Source organism: Salvia splendens, chromosome 5, assembly GCF_004379255.2.
Source record: "Salvia splendens isolate huo1 chromosome 5, SspV2, whole genome shotgun sequence".
Classification (NCBI taxonomy): Eukaryota; Viridiplantae; Streptophyta; class Magnoliopsida; order Lamiales; family Lamiaceae; genus Salvia; species Salvia splendens.
The window spans coordinates 16,938,691-16,962,240 of NC_056036.1; the positions used below are offsets into that span (position 1 = coordinate 16,938,691).

General features: G+C 38.3%; 1 protein-coding gene across 1 annotated transcript; it reads left to right on the forward strand.

Moving 5' to 3' along the window:
- Positions 1 to 8,299: 8,299 nt before the first annotated feature.
- On the forward strand, positions 8,300 to 12,037 carry LOC121804872. The gene is made up of 12 exons (XM_042204571.1): positions 8,300 to 8,432; positions 8,628 to 8,696; positions 8,823 to 8,951; positions 9,359 to 9,656; positions 9,806 to 9,924; positions 10,011 to 10,143; positions 10,321 to 10,397; positions 10,685 to 10,882; positions 10,995 to 11,184; positions 11,305 to 11,486; positions 11,577 to 11,677; positions 11,750 to 12,037. Exons 1-12 carry the CDS (start codon positions 8,418 to 8,420, stop codon positions 11,883 to 11,885), a joined length of 1,647 nt encoding a protein of 548 aa, XP_042060505.1. The 5' UTR covers positions 8,300 to 8,417; the 3' UTR covers positions 11,886 to 12,037.
- The last annotated feature ends 11,513 nt before the right edge of the window (positions 12,038 to 23,550 follow it).

Here is a 23,550-nt window from a genome sequence, read left to right on the forward strand (position 1 = left end):
CTTTATGTCCGGAAACTTATGGGGTACAAGTTCGAGATAGAATATAAACGTGGAATCACAAATAAGGCAGCAGACGCCTTGTCCCGCCAGCACGACACGTCGGGGGGACAGTCCGATGACACCCCCAGGGAGCCGCCCTACGGCACGGACCCGACGCCAGGGACCGACGGCCAGCTGCTCGTCACCCTTGCCCGACCAGTACCGGATGTCATGCGCGTGCTACAAGAGGAGACCGCATCCCTGCCCCATTTGGTCGAATTAACGTCTAAAATCAAGTCCGGTGACGCCCCTCCTCATTTAACTTGGGTAGAAGGCCTCATATATTATCATCGTAGGGTGCTCGTGAGTACGGAGTCAAAGACGAAGAGGACGTTGCTGCGCGAGCACCATTGTGCGCCGTCAGCGGGTCACCCGGGCCACGAGAGGACGTTCCGCCTTTTGGCAGCTGGTTTTTATTGGCCAAAAATGCGCAAGGACGTGGTGACATTTGTGAATGAATGTGTGGTGTGTCAGTCCACGAAGTATTCGACGCGCAAACCGGCGGGGTTATTGCAGCCGCTCCCGGTCCCATCGCAGGTGTGGGAGGATGTCTCGATGGATTTCATCACCGGGCTTCCACAATCCCGCGGATATACGGTCATTATGGTGGTGGTGGAAAGGCTTTCAAAGTATGCCCACTTCGCCCCCTACCTCCCAAGTTCGACGCCCTCCGAGTAGCGCACCTTTTCGTTAATACGGTCGTCCGGCACCACGGTTTCTCTAAGACGTTGGTCTCGGATAGAGATTCGGTGTTCCTGAATGCAACCTGGGAGGAAATGATGCGGTTAAGTGGAACCAAACTTCACTTCTCTACAGCTTACCATCCGCAGTCAGACGGGCAAACGGAGGTCCGTAACCGGGGTTTGGAGCAATATTTGCGGGCATTCGTTTCTGATAAACCCTCGGGATGGACAAATTTTCTCCTGTGGGCGGAGCTCGCTCTCAATTGTTTTCACCATTCCGCGTTGGGCACGTCACCATATCGAGCTTTGTATGGGAGGGAGCCTCTGTCCCTGGTCGCGGCCCCTCTATCGGCAAAAACACCGCCAAACGTGGCGGATATTATCAGGCAGCGTGGGGAGTTATTGGTCACCCTACGACGAAACCTTTTGCGAGCCCAACAGCGGATGGCGGAGGTGGCGAACCGGCACCGTCACCACGTCGAGTTTGAGGTCGGAGATATCGTTTGGCTTAAGCTGCAACCCTACCGGCAACATTCAGTTGCGAAACCGCTATCGGCTAAGCTAGCCCCGAGGTTTTATGGCCCCTTTGAAGTGTTGGCGAGGGTGGGGCCCGTCGCCTATAAGTTGCGCCTCCCAGAGGGGAGTAGGGTCCACAATGTGTTTCACGTAAGCTTATTACGGGAGTTTGTGGCAGGGGAGGGCGATGTTGACGGAGTGCGCCTTCCTCCGGACTTTGTTGGGGATAGGCCAGTGGTACGGCCAGTAGCGTTGTTGGACGAACGCGTTAGTTGGCGCGAGGGCCGACCGGAAAAGCAATGCCCGGTGCAGTGGGAAGATGATGCATCCACACCGACGTGGGAGCCGGTGGAGGCGATTGGTCGGCAGTTCCCGGAGGTTCGCCTTGTGGACAAGGCGATTCTTAACGGAGGGGGGGTTGATACGAGACCCCCAACAACAGACACAACAGCAGAGCATCATGCAGAGCCGGAGGCCGCAGCAGCCGAGCAGCACGACGCAGCGCCTCCGGAGCCGACGCAGAGCGTGAGTGGCCGAAGGGAAGAGTTGACGGTGACGAAGAGATCCTTGAGGCCGAGGGACACGCTCAAGGCGCCAAGCAAGTTCAAGAATTAGTCGATTCTTTTAAGTGTTCCTTTAATTTTCTTTTCTTTTATGTTTTAGTATTTTTTGGACATTAAATTATTTATTGTTGAGTCGGGCCTGATTTATAAAGCCCCGTTCGGGTTTTCTTTGCGGTTCTTTCCCGAATGCATTAGGTTACGTCGAACCGCCCTAGGGTCTTTAGTATAAAATAGGGTATTTCATCAACACAATCTTTATGAATGAAATAATTTCCCTACAAACCTATCGTGTGAAACAAGCTATTTCTCTTTCGTTCATTGCTGCTCCGTGGAATACGTCTGCGGATTCAGCAATTCTCACGAACAATTCCGCGTGGTGGACGCGGGACTTGATCGTTGTTCCGTCGAGAAGGAAGATCACGGAGCCGTTACGGAGAACGTCTGTAACATAGTAATTCTGCGATTTGTCTGGCAAAACACCAAGTGTTTCACGAGAGAAGTAAACATGTTAATGTAAGGAGACACTTCATTAGAGATGAGGTACAGAGAGGGAGGATAATAGTGGTAAAGGTTGCTACGGAGGAGAATGCTTCTGACATGTTGTCAAAGGCATTACCGGAGTCAAAGTTCAAATACTGCTTGAGGCTGGTTAATGTGGTAAAGTGCTGAGAATAAGAAAGGTTGAGGAAGAGGAATGATGAACATGTTTGCTCGGACAAGGTGGAGATTTGTTGGTTCTGTGTCCAAGCAAATCACAAGTTGCTGGACTGATCAAGTGAGCTCGGTGGAGCTGCTGGACTGAGTTGATGCGTTGCTAAAGCCGTGTGTGTCAACACTTGTGCAAGAGGCGCGTGTGTGAGCAAGTGAGGAGCTGAGAAAAGGAACTAGCCGTTGGGAACGGTTTCAACCGATTTTTCTTTTCTACTTCTTCACACATTGTATATAACACGCACACATATTTTGCAAGAGAGAGTTAGTTATCATTCTTGTGAGGATCCATTGTTGAGGAAATCTCATCTTGAGAGTAGTTTGCGAGTTCAACATAGAGAGATACACTTTGTAAAAGCAAGATCAATATACACCATTTCTTCTTCCTCCGTGGACGTAGGTGTTTTATCACCGAACCACGTATATTGCGCGTCGATCATCTTCTTGTTTCAAGTTCTTTTCTTGTTGTGTGTTTTCACCACCGAATCCCAACATAGTGGAATGTTGGACCTACTTACCTTGATGATAAAAATGAAATACGACTCTTATTGTGGGAAAATTGGCCAAAATGTGACTCTTATTGTGGGACGTAAGAAACATTTATTTCTCATTATTCGTTTCTTTCTTGCAACCTGTTCATGTGGATGACACTAAACTATCACACAATTGTTAACAATAATTTGGGATATAACATCGTTCAAAATTCAAATCTTGGCTATATCACCATTCACAGCCTGGCTACGTCACTATTCAGAGCAAGGTATAATTCTCTAACAAGTTCCTCAACTCAGACAAACAGATTTCTCCTACACCACTTAATCTCCACTTCCAATTTTTTTTTCCTATTCCGCCATCACTAAGTCAGTTACCCATATGATCGTATCATTTTTCGAGGAATATAGCACGTCTCTATATTATCGCAATTTTATTGTCCATATACATGTAACATGCTTATTCTTACAAAATAAATCAACTAATTTATCATATGAGACATTTTCTTTCCAACAACAAAAATCCATCATAAAATGCTGATTAATATGCAATACCTATCCGAAGTCTGAATTATTTTAACACCCCAAGATAAATTCACACACAATGAATTCTTTTCTATAATTTATAAATAAAATATTAAAAATTACTTAAAAAACAATTATTCAAAACCCAAATCTAAAAGAAAATTCCCAATCATATTTTCAACAAAAAAAAGTAAAATAAACAAATCTAGAAGTATCTTGCACAAATACATAAGTAGTAGTACTCCTTGTTAGAGAAGCCTGCAAAGCTCAAAGTGGAGTTGCATGGCTTAAAAAAAATGGAGTTGCATGCAATATCTAATTGCATGAAAAGGAAGCGGCTGACTGTCACGACTCACGTGAGCAAACTTGGAGCACAAGATGCAGTCAAGATAGTACCTTTGCCAGCTAGTAATGATTAGGGGGTTGTTGTGGTTTGCCCAAGTCAAGACCACAAGAGTACTTGGAGAGACATAGTTGTTAAATGATTGATAAAGAAAAAGTTGAGCTATTCTATATGATTATGGTCTGTAATCCGTTTGTACAGGGATTAGTGAAGTATTCTAGATCATTCCTAGTCTAGCTATAAGTTCAGAATGTATGTAGCACAGTGAATCGATCATTTATGAAGCTTATCATATATTCCAGCTCAACTCTCTTCTTCATGTATTTCCTTATTTGTTTTTCCTCCTACTATTTATCGCTAAATATTACCAAAAGTTGGAAAATGTCTTGCACAAATACATAAGTAGTAGTACTCCCTCCGTCTCATAAAAGATGTCTCACTTTTCTTTTTAGTTTGTTCCACTAAAGATGTCACAATTCCATTTATGAAAAAAGTATATCTTTCTCACATTAATATAAATATTATATCTTCTCTCTCCACTTACCACACAAAACAAAACCTCCTAAAATCTCGTGCCGTCCCATGTGACATCTTTTGTGGGACGGAGGAAGTACTATTTATCACTAAACATGACCAAAAGCTAAAACTCTTCTATGGCATGTGTATTTGTGGTAAAGGGTGTTTTCAAGCAATGGAAAGGAAATGGGAGAAGAGTTCTATTCTTGTTATATGCGTTAATGAGTTCTTTCTATTTTTGTTCTAGGCCACTAAAAGAATTCCATTTTAATGAAGGAGTTTAGTTTTGTTCCGACTTAGGGAGTGACGCATAACCATCATGCGTCTTTATTAATGAAACGCATAACTATCATGCGTCAGTATGTAATAACGCACAACCATTATGCGTCTTTAAAGACGCATAACCCTTATGCGTCTTTCGGTCGGGTTTTAACAGAACGCAGAAGGCAGAAGCAGCGGACAGAATACACTTTCAATTCCTCTCTCGGGTGTAGGCGATTTCCGGTGATTTCGATCAATTTCCAACGTTTTCTCCATAAGTTCCAGTAATTGTTCTTCAATTTAGCTACATTCATAATTATTCATGTTTATTTTGCTTTCATTTGTTAGTTTTACCCAATTTATTAAATTAGGGCTCGTAGGAAAAATGTCCATAATTGTTGTTTTTTTAAATGTTTTTTATGCAGAAATCATGCAGGTATTTGTGAGTTTGTATTGAGGTGGTAGAGTAGTTCAACTACCACATATGGGTATTGGTTATGAACCACCTCGTGCGAGGAGCTCCATCATATTAAATTCATGTGTTTCCTATTCTGAATTGGTAGCAATGATATGTGATGCGATGAGAATAGATATGAACCAACACAAAATTGAATTATTATGGAGACAATGTATAGTCTTTGCTTCCGGTATGAGTTATACATGTTCTGTGATTTGCAATGATGAAAGTGTGATGTTTATGTTCAACAATGCTCAAAATTCAAGTGGGTGTATTGAATTATTTGTTGAGTATTCACCTGTGAGGAGTTCAGAAATCTCACCAGTTGTTGATTATGGTATTGGATCATCTGCGAGGGTTGAACAAATGAGCTTTGACTGTGGTATTGGATCATCTGCGAGGGTGGAGCACATGAGCTTTGATCGTAGTATGAATGAGCAGAGAGATGTTGCTGATGTTGGTGTTGGATTGAATGCTGAGGTAGATGTTGCAGATGTTCTTGATGAGCCAACGCCACTATCTGAGACAGAGCCAGACCCCGATCTCAGTGATGGTGATGGTGCTGATGATGTTGATGGTAGTTCTGATGATGAGATAGTAGCATGTAAACATGTTATGCAAGCTGAACAACCACTTCCGGAATACAATCCTAGGGGGTTTAGATTCTTTCGCGAATTACCAAGTCGTCCGTCTGGAGTATCTGATAATGTTGTTGATAATGAACACAACCTTTTGTATTGGGATGAGAAAGAGCCGCATCGGATTGTGTTGGGAACAAGTAATATGCTACAAAACACTGAAATATTCACGTTAAACATCCAAAATACTTGCTAAACTACGAGTTTATCAATTACCAAAATCCTATCAAAGACCTATTTCCTCAAAGGCGTGAATTTTGTTGGAGTTTTCCCTTTGTTCTTCCTTGTTGAAAATCCCCTAAATACATTGTGCATAGCCTTCCCAATCTTACTTGATGAACTCTTCACAGTTGGTCGTGAGGATCCCTCGGTGGGTGGTCGAAATATTACTTCATCATCTTCTTCCCCGCCCTCTTCTTCCTGGCCCTCTTCATCCTGGCCCTAACATAACAACAAATAGGCAACAAAACAACAAAAAACGTCCAAGATTGTAAACTCAACTATCCAACTTAAATTGCAACTTCAATTGTAAAACATAACCAAGATTGAATTATATACATGTGAAACACACAAATAGGCAACAAAACAAAAAAAAACGACCGTAAATTCATCAATTTCATCATAAACCCTAACTTTGCTAAATTTGGGAAAACCTGCACAAATGAAGCAATAAAGGATGAATGTAGCCAAATTGAAGGACAATTACCGAAATATGTTTGGAAACTGAAATTCGTCGGAAATTGTTGAAAATCGCCGCTACTACACTCTCCGCTGCTTCTGTCAATGTGAGCGTTCTGCTCCCTTAAAACCCGACTGGAAGACGCATAACCCTTATGCGTCATTCTACAACGACGCACAACTCTTATGCGTCATTACGTGAAGACGCATAAGAGTTGTGCGTCATTAGAAAACGCCAAATGTTTGTGCGTCATTACACAAAGACGCATAAGAGTTGTGCGTTTTATTAATAAAGACGCATAACGGTTATGCATCACTCCCTGAGTCGGAATACATCTAAAACCCTTCATTACATCTAAATCTCTTCATTAAAATGAAATTCTATTAACATGCATTACCAAAAATAGAATTTTTCCATACGTTAATCAAGTTATGCATTAGGTAATGTGTATCCAAGTAATGCATTTGCCAAATGCATGACTTGTCAAATTTACATTTAGGAATGTGTCTTTGGTAATTTTGTAAATAAAAAAAAAAGTTTTTTTCTTTTCTTAGCAAAAAAACGGCATTTGCATGTGAATACATAAATTTTAATATTTTTTTGGATTTTAATAAGAACTTTAATTTTTAAATAAAAATATATGAACTTTGAGTTTTGTTTAAAAAAAATTCACAATAAACAATTCTGGCAAAAATCAAAATTTAGGTGGTGTACACTTGGCATATAATGTCATCTACGTGGTGAAATGTGACAAAACAATATAATATGTTATTAGTCTATAAATACGGGAACTTTTGGCATTTTCTGTTTTTTTTCTAGACTTTCATTTTTTCTAAATTAATTACATGAATTATGATTGTTATCCAATAAATAATTTCAACCAAAATAAATTTATTTTAGGAATTGCTACCATTTTTTTTTCATTTCTAAATTGTGCGTTCAATTTTTTAGATAATTTTATAAATTATATGTCTTGAAAATTTGTAAATTTTTTTATATATTCCGTTCGCCCGTCATTACTTGGCGCAAGTTGATCCAACTAGGGTTTTAAGAATATAAAGAAAAGTAAATGGGGTGCGTGTTCAGTGGGGAAGCCAGAAATTTATTACTGGGAGCCCAAATTATTGTTTACCGTTAGAAGTATTTTCAATATCGTTATCGCTAGAAACAACTACGACATAAGCAATAGAGGTGCGACAAAAATGGATAGTAAGAGTGAAATAATTAGAGGATAATCAATAGAAACTAGAAATACATACTATATTTAAAAGTTGTGTTGCGTCAAAAGAATCTATATATTATACATTTATTCTTATATTGCAAATATCATTATTTAATGATCTTAAATTTCCTTTTTATATAAATTTATAACAAAATTACGGAAACAATAAAAACAAATCATTTGAGAAAATTTAATAAGACAAAGTAAGAAAAATATAAGTATTTTCTGAACTACAACGCTACTATACATTTTTAGTAATTATTAGTTAATAATATAGTCAAGTTAATAAAATTGGTGGGGGACTATGCCCCCTGACCCCCTAATGTGGCTCGCCACAGTGCGTGTTATACTTTTAATATTAGATTATTAATTAATTTTATAATAAAATGTGAGTGTGATGAATTCTCGTGGAAGAGTTTATTATAAAAAGTAAATATGACAAGTATTGGCGGCCGGACCAAAATGAAACTTGTGAATATACATCGTTCATTTTTTTTTGTCACAGTAGCACTTCCGACAAAGATGTCAACTTGTATTTAAAGAAAATTAATTATTTGAAAAAAAAATATTGGAAATTTATCTACTTACATGCTTATTACAACTCGTACTATAAATTTTCCCAAAATGAGGGAAAAAAACTAAGAGAGATTTTGATGGTGTTAACGCGACTCTTCATTACGGTGAGCATCAAAATCAAAGTGACGACTTAAGGCAATTTTCTGTTTCGCTCCATAGGTTCTGCTTCAGTTTCCGCCGCACTCCTCTTTCCCTCTACCATGGAAGTTTGTAAGGTCACGCACAAAACACATCTTATTGCGTTATTTTTTCTCTATTCTGAATTAAGTCTATTCTATACAAGAATTCATTGTAGGCTATTGATTTCTTCTTGCTATTGCACTTCAATATTTTCTACTTTAACTATTCCTTTAATATGTGTGTGTTTGGAATTGGGTGCCTGATATTTGTGTTGGAAATAATTTTAGCAGAATCAGAACGATGAAGAATTAAGATTGCTTCTTCAGCTCCCTCAAACTGACCATTTCCTCCTCAAAAAGGTTTCATTATTTTCTTTACCAAATCTCTACTTTGCCGCTTTTATTTCCTGTCCTGTCCAGTCCAGTCCAGTTAGAGTTATTATTGTTTTTTCCTTCATGCATTTACTTTTTTGTATGTATTGATAGAAATTATTGGAGGATATTGGTCTCAACGTGGAGAGTCCGGTGTGTATAAAGAGCTCCTCTACTCCTGATCAGCTTAATGACTTGTTCAATTTATTGATCAAACGAGCCAGAGTTATTAACTTGAATGAGGTAACATTTTCTGTTTATCTGCATTTCCAACTTATGGAACTTATCTTAAATAAATGATGCTTTGAGGGAACACTGTAAGTGGCACTGTATTTGCCTGTTATTGCTGATATATGAAATTACCGGTGCCCACTAGTTAAAGCAAAGGTTTATATTAGGTCATGAATGAATTTGGTTTTATACTGAGACTGAGAATCTGATAATTTACCAACAACGCTGAACTAACTAAGCAACTTTAAAAGGAGGAGACCTCGTCAACGTGGACCTTTCTGTTACTTGAGACACACATTCTTGATATCATAGTCACAGGCTTTAAGATTTTCATCTGGAGCCTCCCTGGTATATCGTTTTTTAGTACTGAGAACTCCTGCAAGTAACTCTCTTTGTTTTCTGTGATGCTTATCTTTCAGGTAGAACTTTATTTTAGCGGAGATGTTGTTAATCTGGAACACTGTGTTAGCCCAAGGAATGAACTGGAAGCTCTCCATTCAGTTCATGAAGCCATCAATAACGCAGTATCCAGTGAAAACTGCACAATCAAAAATATTAAGTGCAAGTTACAAGAGGAAACTGTAAATAGGATCCTTGAAGTTGGAAACAAATTTAGGGAAGAGACAAGAGTAGTTGGGGATTCCAGTGTTGAGAAAGAAAATAAACTATTAGAGTGGGCCATCAAGAATGGAATGAAGACACAGCTGCATATAGCTTGTGAGTGCATTTTAATACTATGATTTTATTTAGCCATTCTATGATGAGAAGACTAGCATTGTATTTACATGGTAATACCACAAAGTCTTTTGTGTTGTTTTTCTCTCTGTTTCTCTTACTTCTGTTTCTGTGATTCTTTTGCAATTTAGGTGTCGAAGGAGCAGGGAGGGGGGCCATTGCCAAAGAGGACATAAAAGTTGGTGATGTCGCTCTTGAGGTCCCTTTATCTGTCATTATATCTGGCGAGTTTTTACACGAGTCTGACATGGTAATTATTTTGCTGTACCTGAAGTTGGTCCTGTCCTGGCAGACGTATATATCTGCATCTTATTGACGATCTTATCCTGAAGGTAGTTTCCTATTTTTCAAAAAATTGACGGGATTTCTGAGGAGACAATGCTGCTCTTGTGGAGCATGAAGGAAAAGCACAACAATGAGTCCAAATTCAGATTGTACTTTGATACTCTACCTGAAAATTTTAACACAGGTATGCATTGTGCCATCATTCCAAATTTTGGTGTGAACTATGAAGTAGTATCACCCATTCTTCTTTGTCTGTTGGCTGAACACTTGGAGATACATTCTCTTCAATGTCTCTGTTAATTCCAATCTGCTTAAGCATTGTAACATGTCAATTGCAATTTGAACATTTTCCAAACCTCAGGATTGAGCTTTGGATTTGATGCTGTCATGGCTTTAGATGGAACGTTGCTGTTACATGAGATCGTACAAGCCAAAGAGGTAACGATCCTTTGACTTTTGACTATAGATATATACTCTGTGATGACTTCAGAACTTAATGCTCTATTTAACTGAACTATGTCATGAATATGAAAGAGAATGACAAAATTGGTGGTTCTTGGTTAGCAGCTTTTGGGGTAACTATGTGGGAAAGGAACGAAAAGTGTGTGCTTGGTTGAATTGAGTTGTTGAACTTGAATCTAACATCTTTAATAGAATTTACCTTTTAACATATCGAATAGATTCTCGTAACTTTGAGATTTTGAGGTAACTTTCTTCTCTTTCAGCACCTACGCACGCAATATGAAGAGTTATTTCCGGTATTATCAGATCATTTTCCGAGTGTATTTCCCTCAGAGTTGTATACGTGGGAACAATTTTTATGGGCTTGTGAGCTCTGGTACTCAAATAGCATGAAGGTTATTTTCCCTGATGGAAAGCTAAGGACTTGCTTGATACCTGTCGCAAGCTTCCTCAACCATTCGGTAATATAGTCACTATCGCAACATCACTTGATTTCTAGATGGTTCTTTTGCTAATAGGAAGATGATACTCGAGGGAGTTCCTTAACTCGTTTTTCGTTTCTCTTGTTGATAGACTTGCCCACACATAATGCACTATGGCAGGATAGATGCAAGTACAAATTCCTTGAAATTCTCTTTATCAAGGCCATGTTTTTCAGGGGAACAATGTTTTCTTAGTTATGGAAACTTCTCCAGTTCTCATCTACTTACTTTCTACGGCTTCTTACCACGAGGCGACAACCCCTACGACTTTATTCCACTTGGTACTTTTCCTTAAGTTTACCTTTCTGGCTTAGTAGAGATGATGCTAGGTTCTTTTTTTGTTGAGAAGGAGATGATAGAAATTAAATTTCTACTCAATTGTTGTATCATCTCTACATCAGATATCGATGCTGCTAAGGACGAAGATTCTGAGGATGAACCTCCTGCATCGAAATGGAGCTCTCACATGATTCGCGGGACTTGGCTTTCCAAGAACCACAAAATCTTTCATTATGGATTGCCGACTCCTCTGCTGGATCATCTACGCAGAGCTAGAAACCCAACGTGCCAACCAAATACCTCCGTAATTTCTCCATTGCTTGCTCTCAAATTGCTAGTACAAAAATTCTTAGAATAGTAGTGAGTTCTCATTCACCTGCATGACTGTTTTCAGACGCATGAACTCTTGGAAGCTGACCTTGATGTACTCGGTGGTCTGAGCTCCACGTTTGAAGGAATGATGGAAGCTCTCAGTGATGAAAATGAAGAAGACAGGTATCTCTCATTGGCTACGTGCAGGATGTTGCGTGCTAAAAACTCGATCTTGATAGAGACGTCTTTGTGCAGGGAAAGTGCAGGTTGGGACGTTAAGCTTGCAACGAAGTTCAAAAGCTTGCAGAGGAAAATTATGTCATCGATCATGGCGTCGTGCGATTCGGGGTGTAAGATGTTAGAATCTGAGCTGTGCAAGCAGAGAGTGTAGCGCTCTCTCGCCATATCATGGTGGTGGTGGTTGCTACATCAACCTTAATTTGGCTTTGTTTAATGCTTGATGTGTAAAATGACGTCTGATTAATTTGGATTAAGAATTTTAATATTTGAAGTCAGTGGAATGAATAAATCAACCTTCCGATATAGTAGTATTGTTTAAGTTATCATGATTCTTCGCATCTAAACACTACTCTATTCTTTACTTTGATTATTCCGTCTTGCCCGGTGCCTGCTTTCTGGCATTTTTTTTGCTGTGTTAAATATACTTGGAGTAAATTGTTATAACAAGAGTTAATATAGAAATATACCTCTTACTAAAGTTGATATCTTATACTCCCGATAATGTATTTAATTGGAGAGAGAAAATATAATTGTAAGTATTAAATGAAACAGAGTTGAATATTTAATTGGGAAGACAAAAAGTTGTTAGGGCTATTAATTAGAAAAAGAAAGTTTCCAAAAACATAAATGTGACATTTTATTTGGGACAAACTAAAAATGAATGTTTGTTGTATATGGTAAGACAGAGGAGTACTATCAGACTTCGTATTGGAAGATATACATATTTTATAACAGGCTTGTGATCCATTGTTAACTCAATGTCTAGTTGTTAACTTCAACTAATTCAAGACCATAAGATTCTAGAAATCTAGTTGTCTAAAAATTTGTCACGTGTAATTTTCGTTTTTATTAATTAAATCGAAAAAGATAAAAAAAAAACTACCAAATTAGGGTTTTGGATGAAAATGTCAATATAATGTTTTGAAAATATCAACACAATGCTTTGAGAATGTCAACACCTTGCTTTGAGAATGACATTCTACATGTATTATATTGGCATATTTTATATACTATGTTGACATTTGTTACTGTACGAAAAAATTAAATTTTTTTATTTTTTTTCGAATTTTGACATCGGAACATATGCAAGTGAGATCTCGTTAGAGAATCTTTATGAAATTATCTTTACTTTGATATATGTTATGTGAAAAATTAATTTAAATCGAAAAAGTTATATGCGTTTTAAAGTTATGGGATATTTTTCAAAAGTTGGTTACAACTAATTTGTTGTAAATTGACCTTAATACCCTTATTGACGTTTTTTGTTGATCGTATTGACATTTCATGGCTGATGATCTAGGTCTCTTGATTTGAATATCTAATGACTATTATTTAATTATAATTAGCAATTAAGTATTAAATTAGCAATATAACATTCTCCTTTCGTAACGTTACTAATTGTCGAAAGGGTCTTAGCCATTGCCTTTGATACGTGTAATAAAGCCTTTAAATTTAAATTCATTTAGTCATTGAAAAAATTAGTAATTGGATATTATGTTCACTCTAATTTTAGTTAAAACTTCCCCAACCACTAAATTTCAGTGAGATACCGACTGAGAAATTGGATGGTTGTTATTAAAGCAGGGTGGTGGTGTGACTCAGCGTCCATATACTAAGCATTAAATGAGCATTTTCCAATCCAAACATTGCATGTTTCATTAATGTGAAATTTTACTTATTTTAATTTGACTGAGAAATCGTTCAACTGATCCAAATCTTTTTAACTAAGACGTTAGAATTGGAATCAATGATCAATTACATGATCAAAAATGGTAGCCATATATATTTACATAATTGAGATAGTTTTTATCATTTTCATAATTTCCGAAAATAATAGTAGAATCATTCTATTTCAATTGAATTTTCAGTTTACTTTATCACCTTCCAGATTAGTTAAGGAAGAAATAATGATTAATATTTCATTAATATAAAAATACTCATCTCTAAAATTAATTAAAATAAAAAAACATTCACATAATGATCTCTTTTTGGATAGTAAATTAAAAAGATAACATAACACAAGAAAAATAATACAAAAAATAAAAAATGATAAAAAAAATTAATCATTATAACTTTATTATTTTATTATGTAATCTCGATAAGGAAAATGCTTACTTTTTTTATAGTTTAATTTTTCAGATATTGAGATAAATGATTCAACGGTTACTGCTACTATGAGAAAATTTAACGAAAAAAACAATCTATGAAAGAATAGCACAAAATAAAGAAAAAAATTAGAAATTAAACTATAAAACGATTAATTTAAAAATTTATTTGAAAAAACATATAGTACTATGTATAATTTTATATAGTAATTTAATTGTGTACTAGTATGTTAATCAATACTGCAATAATTAATCCACAATATAAATTAATAAAAAATTCTTAAAATAATAGTGTAAAAATATCTAAAATTATATAATAAAAATAAATAGTCATCATTTTATATCGCTAATGTAAATACATTTTAGATAAATTTATCTTTTTTCTCTATCAAAAATTTCTGCTTGTAATGAAATTGAATGTCAAAATAAATCCACCACTCTGGAAATGAAGGTTGGCAGCCAATATGACTCCTAAATTTAACACCTATTTTTCAAAAAACACAGCTGCTTACACCTAATTATTGCCATTATCATTAATTATAATCTAAAACACAAACGAAACTTTTTCATTATATCAGAGATAGGGAGTATATTTTTCGAAGAAAATATTTAATACGAAAAAATGCACTCAATATAAAAAATTGCAGATAGAACTTGCTTCGCCATTAGATAAAGCTAAGAGCATAAGCAATGGCGCCCGTTCCGGCGGAATTTCGACTAGCGTGCCAAAATTCTACGGCGGACGTCCGCCATTGTGCATGGTATGCACGGATACGGAATTCCGCCGAAGACACCGCAGTTCCGCGGCGTTACGCGGAATTCCGTCGCGATGGGCGTGCGGACGTCCGCGCGGAATTCCCGTTTATTGCATTAATTTTTTTTAAAATTTCTATATATACGGCTCGTTGAACTGCATTTCATTCGCACCACTTATTTTAACAAGTTTCTCTATCTACATTTCTTTTATATATCCGGAATGGCTGGTAGTAGTAGTGGTAGTGGTAGTGGTAGTGGTGGGCATTATGAACACATGATGCGTCTGATTCATGCACGTGTGCGGGAATCAGCGGAGAGGGAGGAACAAGCGGCCTTGGCGCCGGCAGTACCTCGGCCCATCCATCGTCGAACTATAATACCCTGGGACCACCTCTCTGCCCACGCTCGGTTGTATGAGGATTACTTTGCGCCGGAGCCACGGTTTGGGGAGAACCTGTTCCGGCGACGGTTTAGGATGCATCGTCCGCTCTTTCTGCGTATCGTGGGCGCTTTGGAGCGTCGATAAGGGTATTTCAGGGTGCGGGAGGATGCCGCTGGTAAACCCGGCCACACGCCGATTCAGAAGTGCACTGTCGTAATCAGGCAGCTCGCATACGGAGGCGCGGCCGACATGTTCGACGAGTACCTCCACATCGGCTAGACGACTGCCCGCGATTGCCTGAAGTATTTTTTCATGGCGTTAGGGAGATATTCGGGGATAGGTATCTTCGGAGGCCTACCCCCGAAGATTGTCAGGCTCTGCTGGATATGCACGGGAATCCGCACGAGTTTCCGGAGATGTTAGGCAGCATAGATTGTATGCACTGGGAATGGAAGAACTACCCCGCTGCCTGGAAATCGATGTACACTACTGGTTTCAAGGCCAAGAGTCCCATGATGATCATTGAAGCGGTAGCTGACTACCGGCTATGGATTTGGCATGCCTATTTTGGAGTAGCCGGGTCTAACAACGACATCAACGTCCTCCAGTCGTCGCCCCTTTTCAACGAGCAGTGCATGGGCGTTGGTCCGGCCGTCAACTTCATCGCCAACGGCAACCAGCACAATATGAGATATTATTTGGCGGATGGGATATACCCTATGTGTCCCGTCTTTGTGAAGACGATCAGATGCCCAACAGATGAAAAGAAGATATATTTTGCGGGTTGCCAGGAGGCAGCACGCAAATATGTGGAGCGGGCATTTGGTGTGCTCGAGGCTCAATGGGCGGCAGTGAAGGGTCCAACACGGCTGTGGTATGTTGACAGCATCGCCGACATCATGTACGCATGTATTATCATGCACAACATTATTGTCGAAGATGAAGGTCCAACACTGACTGATTGGACCAATGATGATGCTGGTGCTGCGGGTCCAAGCCATGGCGTGGCCACTAGCAATGTACGCATGGGGATACCCCATGACGATGTCGGTCGAGTCTGTGCATTTGCCGACATGCGCCAAAGACAAGTCCATGTTCGGCTCAAGAACAATATTATTGAAGAAGTATGGCAGCAGAGGGGTCGTCGTTGATGTAGTTTTTAATTATTGAAATGTTTTTTTAATTTGGTGAAACGTACTTTTCTTTTTTTTTATTTAATGGAATTTTTTTCCCTATTTGTGTCGAAATTTTAATTCCGTAAATTGTTTAATTCCGGAAATTGTTTAATTTGTGAATTTGTGGTTTTTTTAATTGTGGGAAGTCCTTGGGGATGTCCGCCACTGTGCAGTGGGAAGTCCTTATGACATGGCAGTGCAGTGGAAAGTTCGTATGACGTGGCAGGAGGTGTTTTTGGGAATTTCGCGGGGAATTCCGCCGGGAATTCCGCGCCACTGCTGTCTGCTGATGCTCTAAAGCTAAATTAACAAAGATACGTCTCTCTCTACCTTCCGTCGCCTTCTATCTCTCTCTCTCTCTCTCTATCCTTCTTTGCCTCCCCTCGTTAGAGCATCCACAGTGGTGCGGATGTCCCGGCGGACATACCCACGGATATCCCAAAAACACCTTATACCACGTCATAAGGACTTCTCACTGCACTGCCACGTCATAAGGACTTCTCACTGCATTGCCACGTCATAAGGACTTCCCACTGCACAGTGGCGGACATTCCCAAGGACATCCCGACGGACTTTCCACAATAATAAAAATTCACAAATTCACCAAATTAAACAATTTACGAAATTAAATAATTTATGGAATTAAAATTTCGCCACGATTACAGAATAAAATTTTCATTAAATAAAAAAAGAAAGGTACATTTCAACCAAAAAAAACTAAAAAATGTACACTTCAATAAATACAAATTCCATCAACGACAACCCTCCGCTGCCATACTTCTTCAATTATATCGTTCTGGAGTCGAATATGGGCTTGTTTTTTGCGCATGTCGGCAAATGCATGGACTCGCTCAACCTCGTCATGGGGTATCCCGCACACGTGCATGAATTCGCCTCATTATGTCATCATACCCCCACCACTACCACCCGCACCGCTACCGCCAGCACCAAAGCCACTACCACTATCAGTCATTTTGGATATATAAAAGAAACGTAGAGAGAGATACTCGTTAATACAAGTGGTGCGAATGAAATGAAGTTCAACGAGCCATATTTATAGATTTTCGAAAAAAAATATAAAATAATGGGGACGTCCGCACGGACACGGACGTCTGTGGGGTCAACGCAATGGCGGACGTCCGCAAGGACGTCGCGACGGACGTCCCGCGAATGCTGCGAAACTCCGTTGTCCGCAGCGGACGTCCATCCGCGTCACCGCTGCACAATGGCAGACGTCCCGTGCGGAACTCCGACACGCCGGTCGGACGTCCGCCTGGACGGGCGCCATTGTGGATGCAAAGAAGAGTAGCGTGGAGACAATCTCCGACATTCTGTGAAGAGACAAACATAATCAAACAATCATTCCTAATATATTCATTTGTTCTGCAGCTGCTGTTGTGTATTAATTTTGCTGAGAGAGAAAGATGTTGGTCGTAAATAGCTTCGATTTATGGCAAAAAGATACCTTCTTTTCTGCAGCTGAGGAGGTTCAGCAATCTGCCGATATGTAAGTGTGTGTGTTGTTAGCCATTCTTTACTGATCTCTATACCGAAATCACATTCTAGATTTGAATTAATTCAACCATATTAACACACTATAAAGAGGGGATAAAATCACCAACCTCCATCCATGCTTATTAATTTGTTGTAGGGTTGGATCCACTATTTGATGTTTCCCCTTAAGCTGCTATTGATGTTTATCCTCTCCTTGACCTCAAGCCTTTTATTTGATTCCTTCAATGGATCAAGAATCAAGACTACTTTTGTATATATCTATGTATAAATATATATGTATGTATAAATGCCGACTATCTGTAAGCATTTGTTGGTGTGTGTAATCCATGCATAGGCCATCCTTTTATATAGGCTAATATGTGACGCTTCGTGAGGACACAATCAGACGTGATTTTTCATTTTAAATGTTACTGCTTTGTTAAGCAATAGATACGCCGATTCGAAAAGCAGTTAATCAGTTTAGAAACTGATTCATGAACTCAATGCCTTACGCCACATACATGCACATCCTAATACATGCACACTTACAAATATTGCTTTATATACTAAGTAACTGCCATAATTTAATAGTATTACTTTAGTACATTCACGGCAACATACATATTTACACATATATATACTTATTCTTTTAGTATATAATATATATATTATATATTATAATTAGAGGTAGGAGAGGAGGGTTATCAATACACCCGATTCTAATTCTTTAATCGAAACCGATCCATCACGGTGTCGTCTTTAATATTAGAATCCCATTAACACATATGAACTTGATCTTTAATATTAAACCAATCTTTACATAGGTCACATATAAGAATAAATATTCCTACATTCTCCCACTTGACCTTTGTAGCTCTCAATGGTTTAATAACCTTTATGCGCACTTTACAACCAAGTTCATATATCCTTTAAATACCTATAAAGTTAGATTCAATTGGATCATGGCGGTCACACACTCATTTAGTCGACATGATTCCTTCCATGTATCACAAATCAATTCTAACTTTATATGAATAAACCTTTCATTGAGATGAACTTTAATTCTCAATACAACATATGTTATCTAAACAACCATACTGTATACAACTTTAATGATAACATATAAACAAGCAGAAACACAACTTTTATTGAATTCACAAGAGTGTTTACACAATACATGAGTCCACAACTAAAATAGCAAGGCTTTGTCTATAATACCCATACGCTCTACATGGCCAATAAACATACTGGGTGGTAGTCCTTTAGTTAACAGATCCGCTACCATCATATCCGTTCTTATGTGCTCAAAATACACCCTTTGTTTCTGCACTTCTTCTTTAACCGATAAGTATTTCAACTCCATGTGCTTAGCACCCTTCGAGTACTTATCGTTCTTTGAGAAGAAGACAGCTGCGGAATTATCACAATAAATTTTCAGCGGCTTGGCTATGGTGTCGACAATTCCAAGTCCCGAAACAAAGTTCCGCAGCCACAATCCGTGAACTGTGGCTTCAAAGCATGCCACAAACTCTTCCTCCATAGTAGAAGTAGCAATGACAGACTGCTTTCCACTTTTCCATGATATTGCTCCATCGGCTAAAAGGAACAAGTATCCAAACGTCGATTTTCTTGTATCAACGCATCCGGCATAATCTGAATCTGAATATCCAACCACCTCTAGATGATCGGATCTCCTATAGGTAAGCATGTGTTCTTTGGTGCCTTGCAAGTACCTGAGAACCTTCTTTGCAGCCTTCCAGTGGTCCATACCGGGATTACTTTGATAACGACCCAACATACCAACCGCGAAGGTGATATCTGGTCGTGTACATGTTTGAACATAGTTCAAACTCCCAACCACTGATGCATAGGGAATCTTTTCCATTTCCTTACGCTCCAATTCATTTTTCGGACATTGCATTAAGTTAAACTTGTCTCCCTTCTGAATTGGAGCAATTCCTGCGGAGCATTTATCCATTCTATATCTCTCTAAAACTTTATTGATATAGCCTTTCTGAGACAGACTTAACAATCCTTGTGATCTATCCCGGAATATCTCTATTCCGATCACATAAGATGCCTCACCCATATCCTTCATTTCAAAGTTTAAAGAGAGATACTTCTTTACATCATGTAGTAAACCCATGTCATTTGCGGCTAGTAAAATATCATCAACATATAGGACTAATATGATAAACTTGCTCCCACTGATTTTAATGTAGATACATCTATCAACGATGATTTCTACAAAGCCATATGAAACAATGATATCATTAAACTTTATATATCATTGTCTGGAAGCTTGTTTGAGTCCATATATTGACTTTCTCAACTTACATACTAAGCCTTCTTGCCCTTCTATCATGAATCCTTCGGGTTGTTTCATGTATACCTCTTCTTCTAGTACTCCATTAAGAAAGGCCGTCTTTACATCCATTTGGTGAAGCTCCAAGTCATAATGAGCCACCAAAGCCAATACAACTCTTAAAGAATCCTTCTTTGAAACTAGAGAGAAGGTTTCTTTGTAGTCAATGCCATCCTTTTGAGTGAATCCTTTGGCAACAAGGCGAGCCTTGTACCTTTCAATGTTACGTTTCGAATCACGTTTTGTTTTAAAGATCCATTTACAACCAACGGCTTTAAAACCCGTAGGCAATTCTACTAAGTCCCAAACATTGTTATCTCTCATGGATTTCATCTCATCCTTTGTTGCATTTAACCAATTTTCAGAATTGTCACTTTCCATGGCTTGTTGGAATGAGATAGGATCTTTATCAATGCTCAAGTCACATTCACTTTCAACGGAATATACCACATAGTCATCCGATATGGCCGATCGTCGTTCCCTTACTGATCGTCTTAAAGGTTCTATTGGTTCATCATTCCGTTCTTGAATTATGACTGGTTCATCTTCAATCTCAATAGGTGGGTTATGCACTTCATGTTGTTCAATAGGAACAACAATCTTAGGTGCAACAAAAGGTGGATGAACAACCTTTTCTTGAACTTCATTAAAGTCCACTTTACGAGGTTCATCACTCCCACTAATTTCAATGAACCTAGCATTACCCGTCTCAACTATCCTCGTACTATGGTTAGGACAATAGAATGTATATCCTTTCGACTTATCTGGATAGCCAATGAAATATCCATTGACCGTCTTTAAATCCAGCTTCTTTTCATGCGGATTATACAACTTTACTTCTGCGGGGCAACCCCAAATACGTAAATGCCTTAAACTCGGTTTCCTTTCCGTCCACAGTTCGAAAGGTGTCTTTGGAACTGCCTTACTAGGAACACGATTAAGCATATACGTTGCAGTCTTTAATGCATAAATCCACAACGAAAGAGGTAAATTACACCCACTTAACATGCATCTAACCATATCCAAAAGAGTACGATTCCGCCTTTCCGCTACACCATTGTGTTGCGGAGTACCGGGCATTGTATATTGTGCACAAATGCCCTTGCTTTCGAGGTACTTTGCAAATGGACCCGGACATTGTCCAGATTCATTAAATTTTCCGTAGAATTCAGCACCTCTATCTGATCTCACCACTTTAACTTTTCTATCTAATTGTCTTTCTACTTCATCTATGAATATCTTTAAGACATTCACGGATTCAGCCTTTTCACGTAATAGATATATGTAACCATACCGTGAGAAATCATCAATAAAAGTGATAAAATAATTTCTACCATCCCACGAAGGTGCATCAAACGGACCACAAATATCAATATGAATTAATTCAAGAAGTTGAGAACTTCTTGTGGCTTGTTTCTTTACTATGTGTTTAGTTTGCTTCCCCTTTATGCAATCTATACACATATCTAGATCACTAAAATCCAATTGAGGAAGAATATCATTCTTTACCAACCTCATCATCCTTTCCTTGGATATGTGACCTAGTCTTTGATGCCACAAGAAAGCCGAATTTTCACTTGACACACTACGTTTTATGCCTCTACTTTCAACATTAAACAATGATTCAGAAAACTTTGCATCAAGATTGAAACTGTAGAGTGAATCAAACAAAGTACCACTTCCATAGAAGTAATCATTTCTGTACAATGTAAATACACTATTTACAAACTTGATTTTAAATCCTAATCTATCCAACCTACTAACAGATACAAGATTTCTAGCACAATCTGGTACATAGAGACATTCCTTAAGATCTATATGACATCCTGTGTCCAAGATCAGTCTATAGGTCCCGACGCCTTTAATTTGTGCCTTCATCCTGTTCCCCATGAACAAGTATTGTTCACTTCCTTTTATAGGTTGTATCGTACTGAATCCCTGTTCAATGTGAGACACATGAGTAGTAGCACCAGAATCTAACCACCAAGTATTATTAGGCACTTCAATAAGATTTGACTCAAAGCAAACGAAACTATTATGTTTACCTTTCTTATCGAACCATGACTTCCTTTTTGGACAATCCTTCTTGAAGTGTCCCGGTTCTCTACAGAAGAAACACTTCCTTTCCTTTTGGATCTTCTTTTCGGGGCCTTTAGGAAAAGAAGACTCTTTACGTTTGTCCTTTTTACTTGCCTTTACCTTACTGGTGCTTGCTCCTCCATGACCCATTAGATTCACAACTTGGTCACCCATCTTCTTTAGTCTCCCTTCCTCTTGAACCAACATGGCCTTTAGTTCTTTAAGGTCCCATTTATCTTTTATGGTGTTATAATTCATCTGGAACTGGCCAAATTCAATAGGAAGAGAGTTTATGATGAATTGAACCAAGAACTGTTCATGAACCTCCATTCCTAAGGTCGTGAGCCTTGCTGCCAAGTTTGACTTGTGTGTTACATGATCGTGAATCGGCTTAGACCAGTCAAACTTTCTTGTAGTGAGCTCACTCATTAGGCTCCCCACAATTGACTTGTCGGCCAATTCCGATTGTGAACACTCCTTTATCTTTTCAATAAATTCCCTTGCACTCTCTGTCTTAGGCATAGATGGCTTGAAACTTTCTGCCATCGTCATCCTCATAAGATTGAGACTTAGCCTGTTAGAGCGCTCCCAAGTCTCATATCGAGACTTATCCGTTTCGGAGCTTTCTTCCGTAATGGCTGCAGGCTCATCTTCCGTAAGTATGGCATGGTCAAGTGACATAACACCCAGTGAAAACCGGATCTGTTCTGACCATTCACCATAGTTCTGCCCATTGAACTTTACGACGGAGTTTGCAGATGCATATATATTAGATGAAGCTGCAACATTTATACATGCTTACAATTAGTGCTTTGAACTTTAAACACCGATTCAGATAACTGTAATACTTTAAATAACATGCATTCAAGTAACCTTTGGGCAATACTTAAAATACACATACTTTCAATGATGCTAAAAAAAAATTTCTTTAATAATTAATCAAATCATACATATATCAAATAAGCATGTTGCCTTTGGGTATACATACTACATAAGACACAAGTAGACATGATTAATCCCTTTCGTATTATTAAATGTATACAATGATCCACCTTTGGGTGATCTCCAAGTATATAAATAATAATATAATTGATCAATCAAACTTTAATGTCATTTATAGCATCTCTTTAATCATGATCAATTAACTAATATTCATCATGCTCAATAATTAAATGCAATATAACAAGACCACTTTGGTGATTAACAAGTCATATATCATTTAAATATTGAAATCTTTAATGGGTAGAAAACATTATATTTGTTTTATCATTTCATAAAACAATACCCAACACATAAGCGGAAGCAAATTTAACCAAAATCAAAAATTAATACCATTTAAATTTTGATTTTGAAAAACACATAAATGGTGAATTAACCAAATCTAGATTGGCTCTGATACCAACTGTTAGCCATTCTTTACTGATCTCTATACCGAAATCACATTCTAGATTTGAATTAAT

Coding starts and splice junctions, on each gene's coding strand:
- LOC121804872 (XM_042204571.1), top strand. Junction 10,883..10,994: donor CAAGCTTCCTCAACCATTCG/GTAATATAGTCA, acceptor TCTTGTTGATAG/ACTTGCCCACACATAATGCA. Junction 11,678..11,749: donor GATGAAAATGAAGAAGACAG/GTATCTCTCATT, acceptor GTCTTTGTGCAG/GGAAAGTGCAGGTTGGGACG.